General features: G+C 50.7%; 2 protein-coding genes across 2 annotated transcripts; both read right to left on the minus strand.

The window, feature by feature from the left end:
- Positions 1–631: 631 nt before the first annotated feature.
- LOC133515613 (leiomodin-2-like) lies at positions 632–15557 on the minus strand. The gene is made up of 2 exons (XM_061848185.1): positions 15361–15557; positions 632–3647 (listed from the first exon to the last, which is right to left on the minus strand). The coding sequence occupies exon 2, from the start codon at positions 2888–2890 to the stop codon at positions 632–634; it is 2259 nt and encodes a 752-aa protein (XP_061704169.1). The 5' UTR covers positions 2891–3647; positions 15361–15557.
- LOC133515615 (uncharacterized) lies at positions 12321–14507 on the minus strand. The gene has a single exon (XM_061848186.1). The coding sequence runs from the start codon at positions 14505–14507 to the stop codon at positions 12321–12323; it is 2187 nt and encodes a 728-aa protein (XP_061704170.1).
- Positions 15558–15772: the final 215 nt, after the last annotated feature.

The following is a 15772-nucleotide window of genomic DNA, read 5'->3' on the forward strand; positions in this document are numbered from 1 at the left end:
CTGATGTATAAATGGTCAGATAGGGTCTCCGTGTCTTCCAGCACCCGCCAGTTCACCACGCGTGCTGCCACCACCGGGGAGGCTAATGTTATGTCAATAACAGAACCTCCCCCCAGGCGCACGCAGGTGTTTGCTGTGCCCCGGTTGACCACTTCGAGCCCGAGCCCGACCAACCAATCGAGAAGTGCCGCTCCTCTAGGATCGGTCCTGGGGGAGCCCCAGGCAGCGCATTTGGCGTTGAGATCCCCCAGGACCATTATGGGGGAGGGCGCCAACCCAGCCATTGCCCGACCGAGCCTCTCCAGGTAGGCCTCAAATTCATGTAGTGGCCTATTTGGGGAGAAGTAGACCCCAATCAATAAAATGTCCCCCAGTTTGGCCACCACATAACCAGAGCCCGTAGAAACTCTGGAGAGGGGCAGACCGCCCAGGACAGGCACCACAATGGCCACCGTGGCCAACGTGCCAGCCCTGTCCCCCACCCAATTCGCCTGTTGCGGGACGTAATACGGCTCCGCAACAACAGCCGCAGCAACCTCCCACTCCGCTATGTGCTGGATCATGAGATCTTGCGCACGTGGGGAGTGGTTTAGGTTGCACTGGAGCAACTCTAAATTATGCCTTGGAGGCATTAGTCTTCCATGGGCTGCTGTTCCGTCCGGTTATCAGGGCCATTCTGGGGGGCAACCGCTGCGGCATTTGCGGGGCCGGCAGAGTGGGCCTCCTTCCCTCTGACTGGAGGGGGGTTGCAAGCGTTCCCTCCCATCACATGCCCCGCCTTTAACCCGGCATGATGGCACACTACGCACCAGGGGGCCAGCGCGGTGCAGTCCTGGCTTTTGTGGCCTGGTCTACTGCACCTGTAGCACCAGTTGGTCCTGTCAACCGGGGACGGGCACAAAGGCCTCGTGTGTCCCGTCCCCATGCAGCGGTAGCAGCGTAGAGGCAACTGTTCAAGGGCCTCCACACGGGCCGCTGACCATCCAACAACGATACGTCCTGCAGTGACAACCACTTTGGCCGCTGTTAGTGGGCACCGCAGGATGACCGAACCAGTCCCGTTGGCCGCCATTCTTATTGCCCCGACCGTCACCTGGTCTTCTGGGCACCTGCCTCTGGCGGCCACCTCCCTTTTTAAGATCTCCGGGGTGACGGATTCGTCAAAGCCGGAGATCTTAATTTCTGCCTTTTTTACTGGCCGGTAAACATCGGCCACATCGCCTACTAGGCTCCGGAGCCGCTCCACCAGATTGTCAGCCGCCTGACTACTCTGCGCCCCGGGGACCTCGATGATTCTCGACCCTGTCGCCGTCTTCCGAACTTTGAGGTGGTCAACGCCGAGCTCCGCCAATTTAAGTGTAGTGGCCCTTTCCATGACCGACCTATAGTCCGTCTGGGCGTCGGACTTAAGGGTCACGACGACCGCCGCCATGGTTGGGGCCACTAATTTAGGGGCTGCCACCTTCTTCGGGTTCTTCTGCTGCTGTTGGGGCTGGGAGGGGGCCTTGGCCTTGCCCCTCTTGACCACCGTAGTCCATCCTTCCTGTTGGGGAGCAGGGGGCGCAGGTGGCGGCACACTTGGACGAGCCGGTCTCCTAGGTACCCTGGGAGCAGGGGCTACCGGCTGGGGTTTTTTGCCTCTTGGTTTAGGTACCGGCCTGGTGGCTTGGATCTGCCCAGCCGGTGTCTGCGGCGTTTGGGGCACTTCGGCCACTCGGGGCGCCCCTCCTGGAGCTTGGGATGACGCCGTTTGAGATGCCCCTTTGGTACTATTTTGCGGCCTTGGGGGATTAGGTACCTCAGTTTGATGTCCCGTCTGGTCTAGGTCCATCTCTTGTTCCTGGAGCCTTCTCCTCCTATCCGCCGCTAACGGTGGTCGGCGGATGGGCTCCGGGGGCAGCCGTCCCTCCACGCTCTCGAGGCGGGCATTCATCATGTTGCCCAGGGACTTGAACATTTCGCTCCTAAAGTTCCCCAGGCGGACGTCCATGAGGTTGCCCAATTCCTCCAGGAGGGCATGCACCTCAGTCCTTTCCCTCGTTGGCTCCGTCTGTTTGCGCTCAGAGAAAGCCTTGCGCAGCGCTTTCGTCTCAAGACGGAGCTGCCCCAGCTCCTTCCGCATTCTTTCGTTGTCCGCTTTCAGTGAGCGGACAACCTCTGACTCCTCCATCGAATCCGCGAGCTCAATCAACCCCTTGCAAGCCGAGTTGATGCTACCCCATATTTCGCCCTTGAGATTCTTGCTCCTGGCCGCATCCTTGATGATGTTCTCTGCAAGGGCCTTGATGCGGCCTCCAGGGGTTTCAAACCCCTCTGGGGTTTCCTCCGCATGTATCGGGCTTCGCGACCGCCTGCCCGTCTGTCGTTTTGGCTTGGGACTGTAGACAGCTTCCGTCTCCGTTTCTGTCTCGTAGTCCTCAAGCTGAGCTTTGGCGGCGCTGAGCCCCGTATAGCGTCCTTTACCGCGGCCCCGGCGGGCAGTGCTTAGTTTGCGCACCCGGGTCTCACCTTCACTGTCTGGGCCCTCTCTGCCCCTTTTCTCCCTTCTTCCCCTTTCCTCCCCTGATCCTTCTCGGTTGGGACTCCTCGCATCCTCGAATTCCACGATGCTACCCCACTCGTCAGAAGACGTCTGTGAGAGGCGCCTTACACTCCGCTTTTCACCCGCCCAAAATCTTCCCAAAGTAGGGGTGGGGGAGTCATCCCCCCCCCCAATGTACCCCCTACCAGTCTCATCGCCATCCTGGCTCATCCCCGAAATAACCTCCCTTTGGGACTCTGAATTGGCCCCCATTCCCTCAGAACGCTGGTTACCCCCCCTTTTTCTCAACACCCTCCCTTTCCCTCCTTTATCCCCACCCGGATCCGGAGTTTCCCCCTCCTTACCCATGAAGGAAACGACCTCGCAAGCGTTTTCCGTAAAATCGGTCAAGCGTGATCCGTACCACACTTGACAAAGTTACGGATTTGGGGAATAAAAATTATTTTCCCCCACTTCCAAATGTCCAAAAATTTCGGGACACGGGCAGGAATACGGAGTTTAGCCTCCCCTATCCGAATCCCGAAACGCCCGAACACTAGTTACTCGGGTTCAGACGCTATCTTTTTTTGAAAATTTACAAACTTAACGAAAGTAGTTGATAGCGCCTAAAAACGAGAATAGCAATTTAGTTATTCCTCAATAACTCCTGACCCTGGAGTCAGAAAATTGCAAAAAGACCGTCTCTAGGTAGGTCTTAACCTTGCCTAAATTACCCTATCGCTAAAAAACAAGAAAGTAGAAGTAAAAAGAAGATACAAATTTTTTCCAAAAATAAAAACAAGATTCCAAATTTCAAAACAAAGATTTTTTTTCCCTGTAACTCCGGAAACAAAAGTCCCAGCGCTGCAGGGAAAACGGCAGAAGAAAGAAGAAAAGAAATGAAAAATTATAAGCTTAAAACAAAGAACAGAAAAAGAAACAAAAAGAAGATAGAAATTTTTTAACGAAAAACAAAAACCGCACAAAAAACACTACAAGTCAAAAACACGAAAAGTCCAAAAATATCGCCAAGTCGTCAAGTAAGAGCTGTTTCAGTAACCGGGATGGATAGCAAAAAATTGTTTTAGTCTAAGTTCCGAATTTCACCAAAATAGCTCAATAACACCTCACGAAAAAACCTCAACCTAACCTAACCTAACCTTTTTTTTTTTTTTTTTTTTTTTTTTGATGACCCAGGGGGAATCCGTTATGGATGCCACTGGCCCGGGAGAAGCCAAGTGGGTATGTCCGACTCACACGGACTAAACCCCCTGGGGTGTTCCGACGCTCGCTTTGTTGGCGGGGTTTCGGGAACACGGTTGCAGGCCACCGATACCCCGCCGGCGTTGCCCTTGCGGGCCCATCTTCTGTGGCTGCTCAAGCAGCCTACTCCGCTGAAGGCACCTCGGAACACGTGAGGGCCTTCCAGCTCGGAACCTCTTCAGGCGAGTGATGGAACTCCCGACCCATCACCCGCAGGTTCCCGTTAGGGCGGCAGCATCCGGCCTGCGAAGGCTCTTCGCCGTCTGCCTGGTCTCCTGCGGCGCTGAGGAAGCGAGTTTGCGTCATCCTCGCGCCTCCGCTCTGCTGCCTCCTTCTGCGTCAAGACGGTGACGCTGAAGGTGGCCACTGCCGCCCATGCCTCCTCACTGTCGATCATGCGGCGTATTATCGCCGGCAGTGAGAGGTCTCCTCCCACAGCCGCGGATAGAGCAGCGCGTGGCTCCGCCCACGCAGGGCACTCTTCACGCGTATGTTGGGTCGTATCCACGGCTCTTCCGTCACAGTGGTGGCACGCTGTCGTCGGCTCTCTTCCCACCCTCTCACACAGGTACCAGCCGAAGCAGAACCTAACCTAACCTAACCTAACCTAACCTAACCTAACCTAACCTAACCTAACCTAACCTAACCTAACCTAACCTAACCTAACCTAACCTAACCTAACCTAACCTAACCTAACCTAACCTAACCTAACCTAACCTAACCTAACCTAACCTAACCTAACCTAACCTAACCTAACCTAACCTAACCTAACCTAACCTAACCTAACCTAACCTAACCTAACCCCGCCGTGTGGTGCCGGCGTTTAGAATAGCACCACCCCATCTCGTCCCGTGGGTGTCGTAAAAGCCGACTAAGGGAACACCGACGGATGGGCAGCAGCGTCCGTCGAGAATTCTATCAACACCTACTGCGGTCCCCATACGTATAAACAACAAAAAACCCAAATTCAAACCCCATCATCTAATTCGCCGTGTGGTGCCGGCGTTTAGAATAGCACCACCCCATCTCGTCCCGTGGGTGTCGTAAAAGGCGACTAAGGGAAAACCGACGGACGGGCAGCAGCGTCCGTTGAGTATTTTTCTTAAGGCCTACTGCGGTCCCTATTCGCATATTCAACAGAAATCCCTTCATAATCAAACCTTCGTCTCAAATCAAAAATCACATCTACTTTTACTCGCCGCTTATACTAACTATAATCAAAAAACCATAATCATATTTCGCAACACAAACCTACTCCAAAATAATCATTTCCATCAAAAATCTCAACCAGGGCCCATGGCCGCCCGTACCCAATGCGGGGACCATGGGTCCATCTTAAATCATACCAACAACGCCGGGTCTTCAACTCGAGCATCACCATTGTTTCGACTGATGGTGATGCCGGACCCGGCATCGCATAAACCATAAAAACCCTATCGCAAATGTCACCTCGGGCACAGGGTCGCCCGTATCCTTAGCGAGGGCCCTGTGTCTACAACTGACACTTAAAACCTTATAAAAAAAAAAAAAAAAAAAAAACCTAACCTAACCTAAATGTCAAAATGTCAAAATGTCAGTAACCTAACCTAACCTAACCTAACTGTGAAACTGTCAGAATGTCAGATTGTCAGATTGTCAAAATGTCATTTTGTGTCAAAAAACTGTCAAAATGTCATTTTGTGTCAAAAACTGTCAAAATGTCATTTTGTGTCAAAAACTGTCAAAATGACTTTGGGTCAAAAACTGTCAAAAAATGTCATTTTGTGTCAAAAACTGTCAAAATGTCATTTTGGGTCAAAAACTGTCAAAATGTCATTTTGTGTCAAAAACTGTCAAAATGTCATATTGTGTCAAAAACTGTCAAAATGACATTTTGGGTCAAAAACTGTCAAACTGTCATTTTGTGTCAAAAACTGTCAAAATGACATTTTGGGTCAAAAACTGTCAAAATGACATTTTTAGTTAAAAACTTAAAATGTCATTTTGTGTCAAAAACTGTCAAAATGTCATTTTGTGTCAAAAACTGTCAAAATGTCATTTTGTGTCAAAAACTGTCAAAATGTCATTTTGTGTCAAAAACTGTCAAAATGACATTTTGTGTCAAAAACTGTCAAAATGTCATTTTGTGTCAAAAACTGTCAAAATGACATTTTAGGTTAAAAACTGTCAAAATGTCATTTTGTGTCAAAAACTGTAAAAATGTCATTTTGTGTCAAAAATGCCATGTTACTATGTACCAAATATGAACATACAAACTCTAAAAACTCACCCATAATTACGTAAAATCGAATTTCTATGAAAAAAGGGTCAAGTGTGTGTCGGATTTCACTATTTCCATACAAATAATTCAACGACGCCGCATAAACAGGAATAGCAATGTTTTATGAAATCTCGCAAATTTAGGACGCTATATCTCGGAAACGGTAAGAGATAGAGCAAAATGGACTTCAGATTCGGGCAGTCAGATATTACGTTAGTAATATCGAAATTTAAGCAAATGTATAGATAGAATTTTTTTCAGAATTTTTGGACAACTTTTTTTTTCAAAAAAATTTGCGAAAATAATCTAACCCGGGTCTAAAATCTTTATTTATTAACCGATTTTCTTGAAAAAAGTGTCATTCGATGCAGAATTAGAGAAATTTTGGGGTAGCTAGGAAACCAAGTGCCTAAATATAATACATTTTTCGCAAAAAACAAAAAACTGAAAATTTTCAAAAAAAATGTATGGGAGGTCCCAGACCCAGGGCGATTCTGAGCAAGCGCGAAATACTATAGAAAGATAAGGTCAAAAAAAGCCCCTATACCAAATTTGAACAAAATCTACCGAGAATTAACCCTATAACGGTAACGCGGGAGCACCGCGATCGACGTAATCGACGTAATTATCATTGCAAAATTGAAATTTTTCCTTGCCAACTTTTCCATAGTTTTTTGTTTGTATAGTACTTATAGTCCCTAAAAAATAGTATTAAAGTTATTTCTGTAAACGTGTGATGCTTACTTTTTGTGTAAAATAGTTTTGAAATTTTCACCATAGCCGAGTTTACTGTGAAACTGTCAGTATGTCAGAATGTCAGATTGTCAGCATGTCAAAGTGTCATTGTCAGTCAATATCTGTCAAAATGTCATTTTGTGTCAAAAACTGTCAAAATGACATTTTTGGTCAAAAACTGTCAAAATGTCATTTTTGGTCAAAAACTGTCAAAATGTCATTTTTTGTCAAAAACTGTCAAAATGTCATTTAGTGTCAAAAACTGTCAAAATGTAATTTTTGGTCAAAAAGTGTCAAAATGTCATTTTGTGTCAAAAACTGTCAAAATGTCATTTAGTGTCAAAAACTGTCAAAATGTCATTCTGGGTCAAAAACTGTCAAAATGTCATTTTGTGTCAAAAACTGTCAAAATGTCTTTTTGGGTCAAAACTGTCAAATTGACATTTTGGGTTAAAAACTGTCAAAATGTCATTTAGTGTCAAAAACTGTCAAAATGACATTTTGGGTCAAAATCTGTCAAAATGACATTTTAGAACAAAATCTGTCAAAATGACAATTTTGTCAAAATCTGTCAATTTGCACTTGGCCATGTCATCTCATACAATAATAAGACTATTTTCTAAGCACGAACCAATTTGGCAAAAAAAAACTGTCAATATTTTCAATCTTGCCCCAATCACTTTAATTGCACTTGATCATATCATCTTATACTCAAAAATAACTTTATTTCAATATAAATCTCAAAAACTGTAAAAATGATAGTTTTGATAAAATTTGTCAATTTGCACTTGGTCATGTCATCTTATACAGCTGTATAGCTATTCCAAGTAAACATTTTTGTTAAAAAAGTCAAATTTCGAGATTTTTACATAAACTGTCAAAATACATCAACTATGACACTTTTGGTCAAAAATACTTAAAATGACAATTTCTATTTAACTATGACAAAATGTGAAACTTTTTCTCAAAAACTGTCAAATTTGACAGTTTGACAGATCATGTCAATATAGACTATGCCATGTCACTATGTACCAAATATGAACATACAAACTCTAAAAACTCACCCATAATTACATAAAATCCAATTTCTATGAAAAAAGGGTCAAGTGTGAGTCGGATTTCACTATTTCCATACAAATAATTCAACGACGCCGCATAAACAGGAATAGCAATGTTTTAAGAAATTTCGCAACTTTAGGACGCTATATCTCGGAAACGGTAAGAGATAGAGCAAAATGGACTTCAGATTCGAGCAGTCAGATATTACGTTAGTAATATCAGAATTTAAGCAAATGTATAAATAGAATTTTTTTCAGAATTTTTGGACAACTTTTTTTTTTCAAAAAAATGTGCGAAAATAATCTAACCCGGGTCTAAAATCTTTATTTATTAACCGATTTTCTTGAAAAAAGTGTCATTCGATGCAGAATTAGAGAAATTTTGGGGTAGCTAGGAAACCAAGTGCCTAAATATAATACATTTTTCGCAAAAACCAAAAAACTGAAAATTTTCAAAAAAAATGTATGGGAGGTCCCAGACCCAGGGCGATTCTGAGCAAGCCCAAAATACTATAGAAAGATAAGGTCAAAAAAAGCCCCTGTACCAAATTTGAACAAAATCTACCGAGAATCAACCCTATAACCCTAACTCAAAACCTAACCTAACTCAAAACCTAACCTAACTCAAAACCTAACCTAACTCAAAACCTAACCTAACTCAAAACCTAACCTAACTCAAAACCTAACCTAACTCAAAACCTAACCTAACTCAAAACCTAACCTAACTCAAAACCTAACCTAACTCAAAACCTAACCTAACTCAAAACCTAACCTAACTCAAAACCTAACCTAACTCAAAACCTAACCTAACTCAAAACCTAACCTAACTCAAAACCTAACCTAACTCAAAACCTAACCTAACTCAAAACCTAACCTAACTCAAAACCTAACCTTTTTTTTTTTTTTTTTTTTTTTTTTTTTTTTTTTTTTTTTTTTTTTTTTTTTTTTTTTTTTTTTTTTTTTTTTTTTTTTTTTTTGTTGACGCAGGGGTGAATGCCTTTACGCATCATCGCCCCCCGGGCGAGGGAAGCCCATTGGGGGGGCGGTATGTGGGACTCGCTCCTTCCGTAACCCCCTCTGCTATTCAGAGGGGGAGGAGGAGAATACCCACTAACCTCCCCTGCGGCGTTTCCGTCCATGCCGTTAAGGGGGGTGCAGGGGGCTCGCAAGCACGTCACCTCAGCACCCCCCCGGCGGTCCCGACCCGGATGACCCGGGACTTCACACCAGTTTGGGGAGAATCAGCAAACGCATAACTGACTCTCCCCCCTCCCATGTAGGGCCGTGTTGCGGGTCCCTCACCCGCTGCCCTACTGGGGTATAGCGCGGTTCACAATGGCGAACCGCCTAGCCCTCCTACCCGCTCGTTTTCGCCTTATCGGGAGCGCGTTTGGATCCTCCTCGCGCTCCCGCTCCTCGACCTCCTTTTGCGAGACAACCGCGTCACAAAAGGAGGTCACCGCCTCCCAGGATCTTTCGCTGCCCAGCATGGCCGCCACGACACTGTGCAGCGAGAGATCATTGGTCCCGATGGCTACCACCAGCGCACTCCGCTCCACCGCCCAGCGATTGCACACCTGCAGGGTGTGCTGGGCGGTGTCGTCCGTCTCGTCACATTGATGGCAGGATTGGGTAGGCTCGCGACCGATCAAGTGCAGGTAGTGACCGAAGCACCCGTGTCCGGTCAGTACCTGCACCAGTCTAAACCCAACCCTGCCGTGCGTCCGGTCAAGCCATCGGTCTAGCGACGGGAGAACTGCCCCTATGGTGTAGGTTCCATAGGGGGAGTTCTCCAGGTCCTCCTTCCACTTTTCACGCATTCTCCTCTGCGCCATTCTGCGTGCCTCCCTCACTTCTTCAGGAGCAGGGAAGTCGCCCGTCTCCCTGCTCCTGATTCTCCGTCTGTGCGCATCAGCGAGAACCTCAGCATCCAGTTCCCAAGGGGAGGTGCCCGCCAATACGCACGCTGCCGCCCAACTCACCGTCACATAAGCCCTGCAGACGCGTACAGCTATTACCCGTTGGGGCCTCCGAAGCAGGGCTTTGTTCTCCCCATTGAGTTTGTCGGCCCAGATCGGGGCCCCATAGAGGGCCATGGATCGGGCTACTCCAGCGTATAGACGTCTGCAGGCATGGGACGGTCCTCCCACGTTGGGCAGCAGCCGACCCATCTCCGACGCCGCCGTCACTATTCGGGGAGCAATTTGGCGGAAGTGCTCCCCGAAGTTCCAACATCTGTCCAGCGTGAGGCCGAGGTACTTTATATGGGGCCTCACCTGGACATCCTCGCCGGCTATTCTGAGGGAGGACCCGGCGGGCACCCTCCAACCTCTCCTCGCAAAGACTATTGCATCAGTCTTTGCGAGGGAGACCCTCAGTCCTAGGAGGCGGATCCTATGAATCATGAGGTCCGCCGCCACTTCCGCCCTCCGCATTGCCTCCCCCAGGTCTTTACCCCGAATGGCCACCATCGTATCATCGGCGTAACACATGAGGGCCATCCGGGGGAGCAGCTCTGCTCGGATGGCCCAGTCGAAGCCGATGTTCCACAACAGGGGTCCAAGCACCGACCCCTGGGGAACACCGCAGGCCATCCGCCTTTCCAGTCGCCCCTCGGGCGTGCTGCAGACCACCACCCTATCTGACAGGTAGTGGTCTACAACTCGCCTCAGGTATGGGGGCACCTCGTGGTACCTCAGGGCCTCCCGTATCACCGAGTACGGGAGGGTACCGAACGCGTTGGCAATATCCAGAGACACCGCAATGGTACCCTCCCCTCGCTTCAACGCATTCTCACGGAAGGCCCGAAGTGCCCCCAATGCGTCCATCGTGGACCTGCCGCTTCGGAACCCATATTGGCGTCCAGTGAGATTGGGGCCCGTCTCCTGTAAATGCCGGTTAATTCTTGACGCCAATATGCGTTCCAGCATTTTGCCCACTTCGTCCAACAGGACTATTGGCCTCCATCCGGATGGGGAGTCCGCCGGCCTGTTCTCCTTCCGGAGGAGGCACACAATACCCTCTTTCCAGCACCTTGGAAACTGTCCATCTTTAAGGCACCGATTAAAGATGGATTGGAGACAGTCTCCAAGGTGCTCCATCACGATGGGTAGGACCCTCCCATGGACCCCGTCTGGGCCAGGGGCTTTCCTGCAGGCCCTAACCCTGTGGGCGACACGGGCCATTTCGCCCTCAGCCACGAGGGGCACCTCCTCAGGGTCCAGCAGCTCCTCCTCCCCGGGGACCACCATTGCAGGAGGGGCGAAGTCTGGGGCTGGAGGGAACAAACCTTCTAAAATACCCCGGAGGGTCCCCATGTCCATGGCATCCATGGGGGCGGCCTGACGGAGCTTCTTCCTTACAAGTTTATAAGGCCGTCCCCATGGGTCCTCATCTAACGAGGCCAAAAAGGCCCCGTGCGCCGCATCCTTTGCCTTGGCGATGGCAAGGTTGAGGGCCTTCTTGGCCTCATTCAGCGCCCGGTGGTACGCTTCCAGCTCCTCCTGGGTGTGCCGCCTCCTCCGACAGCGTGTGAATTGCCGTCTCGCGGCATTACTGGCATTCCGGAGAGCGGCCACTTCCGGACACCACCAATACGTCACCTTTTTCCTCCGAGGAGGCCCCGCTCTCCTCATTGAGGCGTCGCATGCCCGTGTGAGGGAAGCGCGGAAGCCAAGGGCCATATTGTCCACATTGGCTTCCTCTGGCATTTGACGCCCCCATCTATCCTCCACCATGGCCGCCTCTCTGGCCGCCTCCCGATCCAGGGTGGCCAGGCTCCACCTCGGAGATCTCCTCGTGTCCCTCGCTTGCCTGGGCTGTTGACCTTGCTGGGCCCTGGAGACCCTCATTCTGATGTACAGATGATCAGAGAGGGTCTCGGTGTCCTCCAGGACACGCCAATCCGCAATGCTCGCTGCCGCCACTGGGGAGGCCAGAGTGATGTCAATAATAGACCCCCCCCCCAGGCGCACGCAAGTGTTGGCTGTGCCCTGGTTCACCACTTCAAGCCCCAGCCCGACCAACCACTCGAGGAGCTCTGTTCCCCTGGGGTCGGTCCTAGGGGAGCCCCATGCTGCGCACTTGGCGTTGAGATCCCCCAGGACCATTATGGGGGATGGAGCCGCACCAGCCACCGCCCGTCCCAGCCTCTCCAGGTAAGCCTCGAACTCGTGTAGTGGCCTATTTGGGGAGAAGTACACGCCAATCAATACAATGTCCCCCAATCTGGCCACCACATAGCCAGGGCCCGTGGAGACTCTGGAGAGGGGCAGACCGCCCATGGCCGGCGCCACAATGGCCACCGTGGCTTTCGTGCCTACCCCGTCACCCACCCAGTTAGCCTGCTGCGGGACATAGTAGGGCTCCGCTACAGCAGCCGCAGCAACCTCCCACTCCGCCATGTACTGGATCATAAGATCTTGTGCACGCGCGGAGTGGTTGAGGTTGCACTGGAGCAATTCCAGGTTTTGTCTAGGAGGCATTAACTTTCCATGCGCTGCTGATCCGTCCGGTTTTCAGGTTCATTCCTGGGCGCAGCCGCTGCGGAATTTGCAGGACCAGCAGCGTAGGCCTCCTTTCCTCTGATTGGTGGGGGGGTGCAGGCTAGCCCTCCCATCACGTGTCCCGCCTTTAAACCGGCATGGTGGCATACAGCGCACCAGGGGGCCGACGCGGAACAGTCCCTGCTCATGTGGCCTGGTTTGCTGCATCTGTAGCACCAGCTGCCCCTATCCACCGGAGACGGGCACAGAGGCCGCGTATGTCCCGTCCCCATGCAGCGGTAACAGCGCAGAGGCAGCTGTTCCAACGCCTCCACCCGGGCCGCAGACCACCCGACGACTATGCGTCCTGCTGTGACCACTACCTTGGCCGCTGTCAGTGGGCACCGCAGGATGACCGAGCCGGTCCCGTTGGCCGCCATCCGTATTGCCCCCACCGACACCTGGTCTTCTAGGCATCTGCCTCTGGCGGCAACCTCCTTTTTTAGAATCTCCGGAGTGACGGATTCGTCGAATCCGGAGATTTTGATTTCGGCCTTCTTGACCGGCCGGTAGACCTCAGCTACATCGCCCACAAGACTCCGGAGCCGGTCCACCAGGTTGTCCGCCGCCTGACTGCTCTGCGCCCCTGGTACCTCTATGATACGCGCCCCTGTGGCCGTTCTGCGCACATTCAGGTGGTCCACGCCCAGCTCCGCCAACTTAAGTGTGGTGGCCCTCTCCATAACCGACCTGTAGTCGGTTTGGGCGTCCGGCTTGAGGGCCACAACAACCGCCGCCATAGTTGGGGCCACTAATTTTGGGGCTGCCACCTTCCTCTGGGTTTGCTGTGGTTGGGGCTGGGGAGGGGCCTTAGCCTTAGCCTTGCCCTTTTTGACCACAGTGGACCACCCTTCTTGTTGGGGAGTAGGCGGCGCAGGTGGCGGCACACTCGGGCGGGCCTGTCTTCCCGGTACCCTGGGCGCAGGGATCGCCGGCTGGGGTTTTTTGCCCCTTGGTTTTGGGACCGGCCTGGTTTGGGTCTGTCCAGCCTGTGTCTGCCGCAGTGGGGGCGCTTCAGCCACTCGGGACGCTCCTGCTGTTTGACTGGACGCCATTGGGGAGGCCAATTGAGATGCCCCTCCAGCCTTCCTTTGTGTCCTTGGGACACTGGGTACCTCCGCTTGGTGCCCCGCCACATCCAGGTCCATTTCCTGGTCCGGGAGCGTCCTTCTCCTATCAGCCGCCAGTGGTGGTCGGCGGATGGGCTCCGGCGGCAGTCGTCCCTCCACACTCTCGAGGCGGGCATTCACCATGTTCCCCAGGGATTGGAACATTTCCCTCTGGAAGCTCCCCAGGCGGACCTCCATGAGTTTGCCCAATTCCTCGAGAAGGGTTTGCGTCTCCGTCTCCGTCCCTGCCCTGATTGGCTCCGCCTGCCTGCGCTCAGAGAAGGCCTTGCGCAGAGCCTTCGTCTCCAGGCGGAGGTGCTCCAACTCACTCCTCATCCTTTCGTTGTCCGCTTTAAGCGAGCGGACAACTTCGGACTCACCGAGCGAGTCTGCCAGACTCATCAACTCCCTACAGGCAGAGTTGATTCTCCCCCGTATGTCGCCTTTTAAATTTTTACTTTTGGCCGCATCACTTAATATCTCCCGCGCACAGGCCTTGATGCGGCCGCCAGGAGTTTCATACCCCTCCGAGTTCTCCCCCATTTGTACTGGGCTCCGCGAACGCCTACCAGTGCTCCGTCTCGGTTTCGGACTGTATGGGACTTCCGTCTCAGATACCGTCTCATAGTCCTCCAGTTGCGCCTTGGCGGCGCTGAGTCCCACGTAGTGCCCTTTGCCACGGCCACGGCGGGAAGTACTCAGTTTGCGCACTGGCGTCTCACCCTCGCTGTCCTGGTGGTCTCTACCCCTTTTCTCCCGTCTCTCCCTGATATTCCCCCCTGTTTCGTCCCGGTTCGAGCTCCTGGCTCCGTCCGTCACCACACTGCCCCACTCGTCAGTAGACGTCTCAGAGAGACGTCTTACCCTACTTCTTCCCCCCGACCAGAATCTTCCCAAAGTAGGGGTGGGGGAGACATCCCCCCCCCCAATATACCCCCTTCCAGAGTCCTCGCCGTCCTCGACTTCCTGGCTAACCTCCAGGCTCGCCTCCCTTTGGGACACCGAGTTGGTCCCCATTCCTCCAGATCGTCCGCAACCCCCCCTTTTACTTGCTTCCCCCCCTTCTCCTCTCTTATCCCCACCCGGATCCGGCGTTTCCCCCACCAAAACCATGGAGGAAGCGACCGCAAACACCAATTCCGCAAAAACGGTCAAGTGTGATCTGTACCACACTCGACAAACTTACGGAATTTGGGTTCAAAAACTATTTTGTCCCCCTTCCGGTTGTCCGAAAATTTCGGGACGTGGGTAGAATACGGAGTTTGACCTCCCCTATCCAAATCCCCAAACGCCCGGACACCAGCTAGCCACGTTCCGACGCTATCCCTTTTCAAAAGTTTACCAACTTATGAAAAGTAGTTGGAAGCGCCGCAAAAACAGGAATAGCAATCTTGTTTTTGATTTATAACTTCTGACCCTGATGTCAGAAAATTATAAATCGCCCGTCACAAGGTAGGTCTTGCCCTTGCCTGGTTACGCCCGTTACTACAAAAGAAGAAAACAGAAAGAAAAAGAAGATAGAAATTTTTTCCAAAAAATAAAACAAGATTCGAAACTTCAAAACAAAGAATTGTTTTCTCTATAACTCCGGAACCAGGAGTCCCAGCGTTACCGAGAAAACGGAAGAAGAAAGAGAAAAAGAAATGAAAAATTACCAGACTAAAACAAAGAACAGAAAAAGAAAGAAAAAGAAGATAGAATTTTTTTAACAAAAACCAAAAACCGCACAAAAATCGCTCCAAACGAAAAACACCAAAAGTCCAAAAATAATGCCAAGTCGTCAAGTTAGATGCGTTTCGATAACCGGGATGAATAGCCAAAAATTGTTAACGTCTACTCTCCAAAAATCACCGAAATCGCACTAGAACACCTCACGAAAAAACCTCAACTCAAAACCTAACCTAACTCAAAACCTAACCTAACTCAAAACCTAACCTAACTCAAAACCTAACCTAACTCAAAACCTAACCTAACTCAAAACCTAACCTAACTCAAAACCTAACCTAACTCAAAACCTAACCTAACTCAAAACCTAACCTAACTCAAAACCTTTTTTTTTTTTTTTTTTTTTTCACGCAGGGGTAAATACATTTACGTATCTCACCCCCGGGCCAGGGAAGCCCATAGGGGGGTGGTATGTGGGACTCGCTCCTGCTGCGACTCCCTCTGTTATTCAGAGGGAGGAGAGGAGAATACCCACTAACATCCCCTGCGGCGATTCTCCGCACTGCCGTTTATGGGGGCCGCCATGGGGTCGCAAACGTTCTACCACGACGCCCCCC

Source organism: Cydia pomonella, chromosome 2 (assembly GCF_033807575.1).
Source record: "Cydia pomonella isolate Wapato2018A chromosome 2, ilCydPomo1, whole genome shotgun sequence".
Taxonomy (NCBI): domain Eukaryota; kingdom Metazoa; phylum Arthropoda; class Insecta; order Lepidoptera; family Tortricidae; genus Cydia; species Cydia pomonella.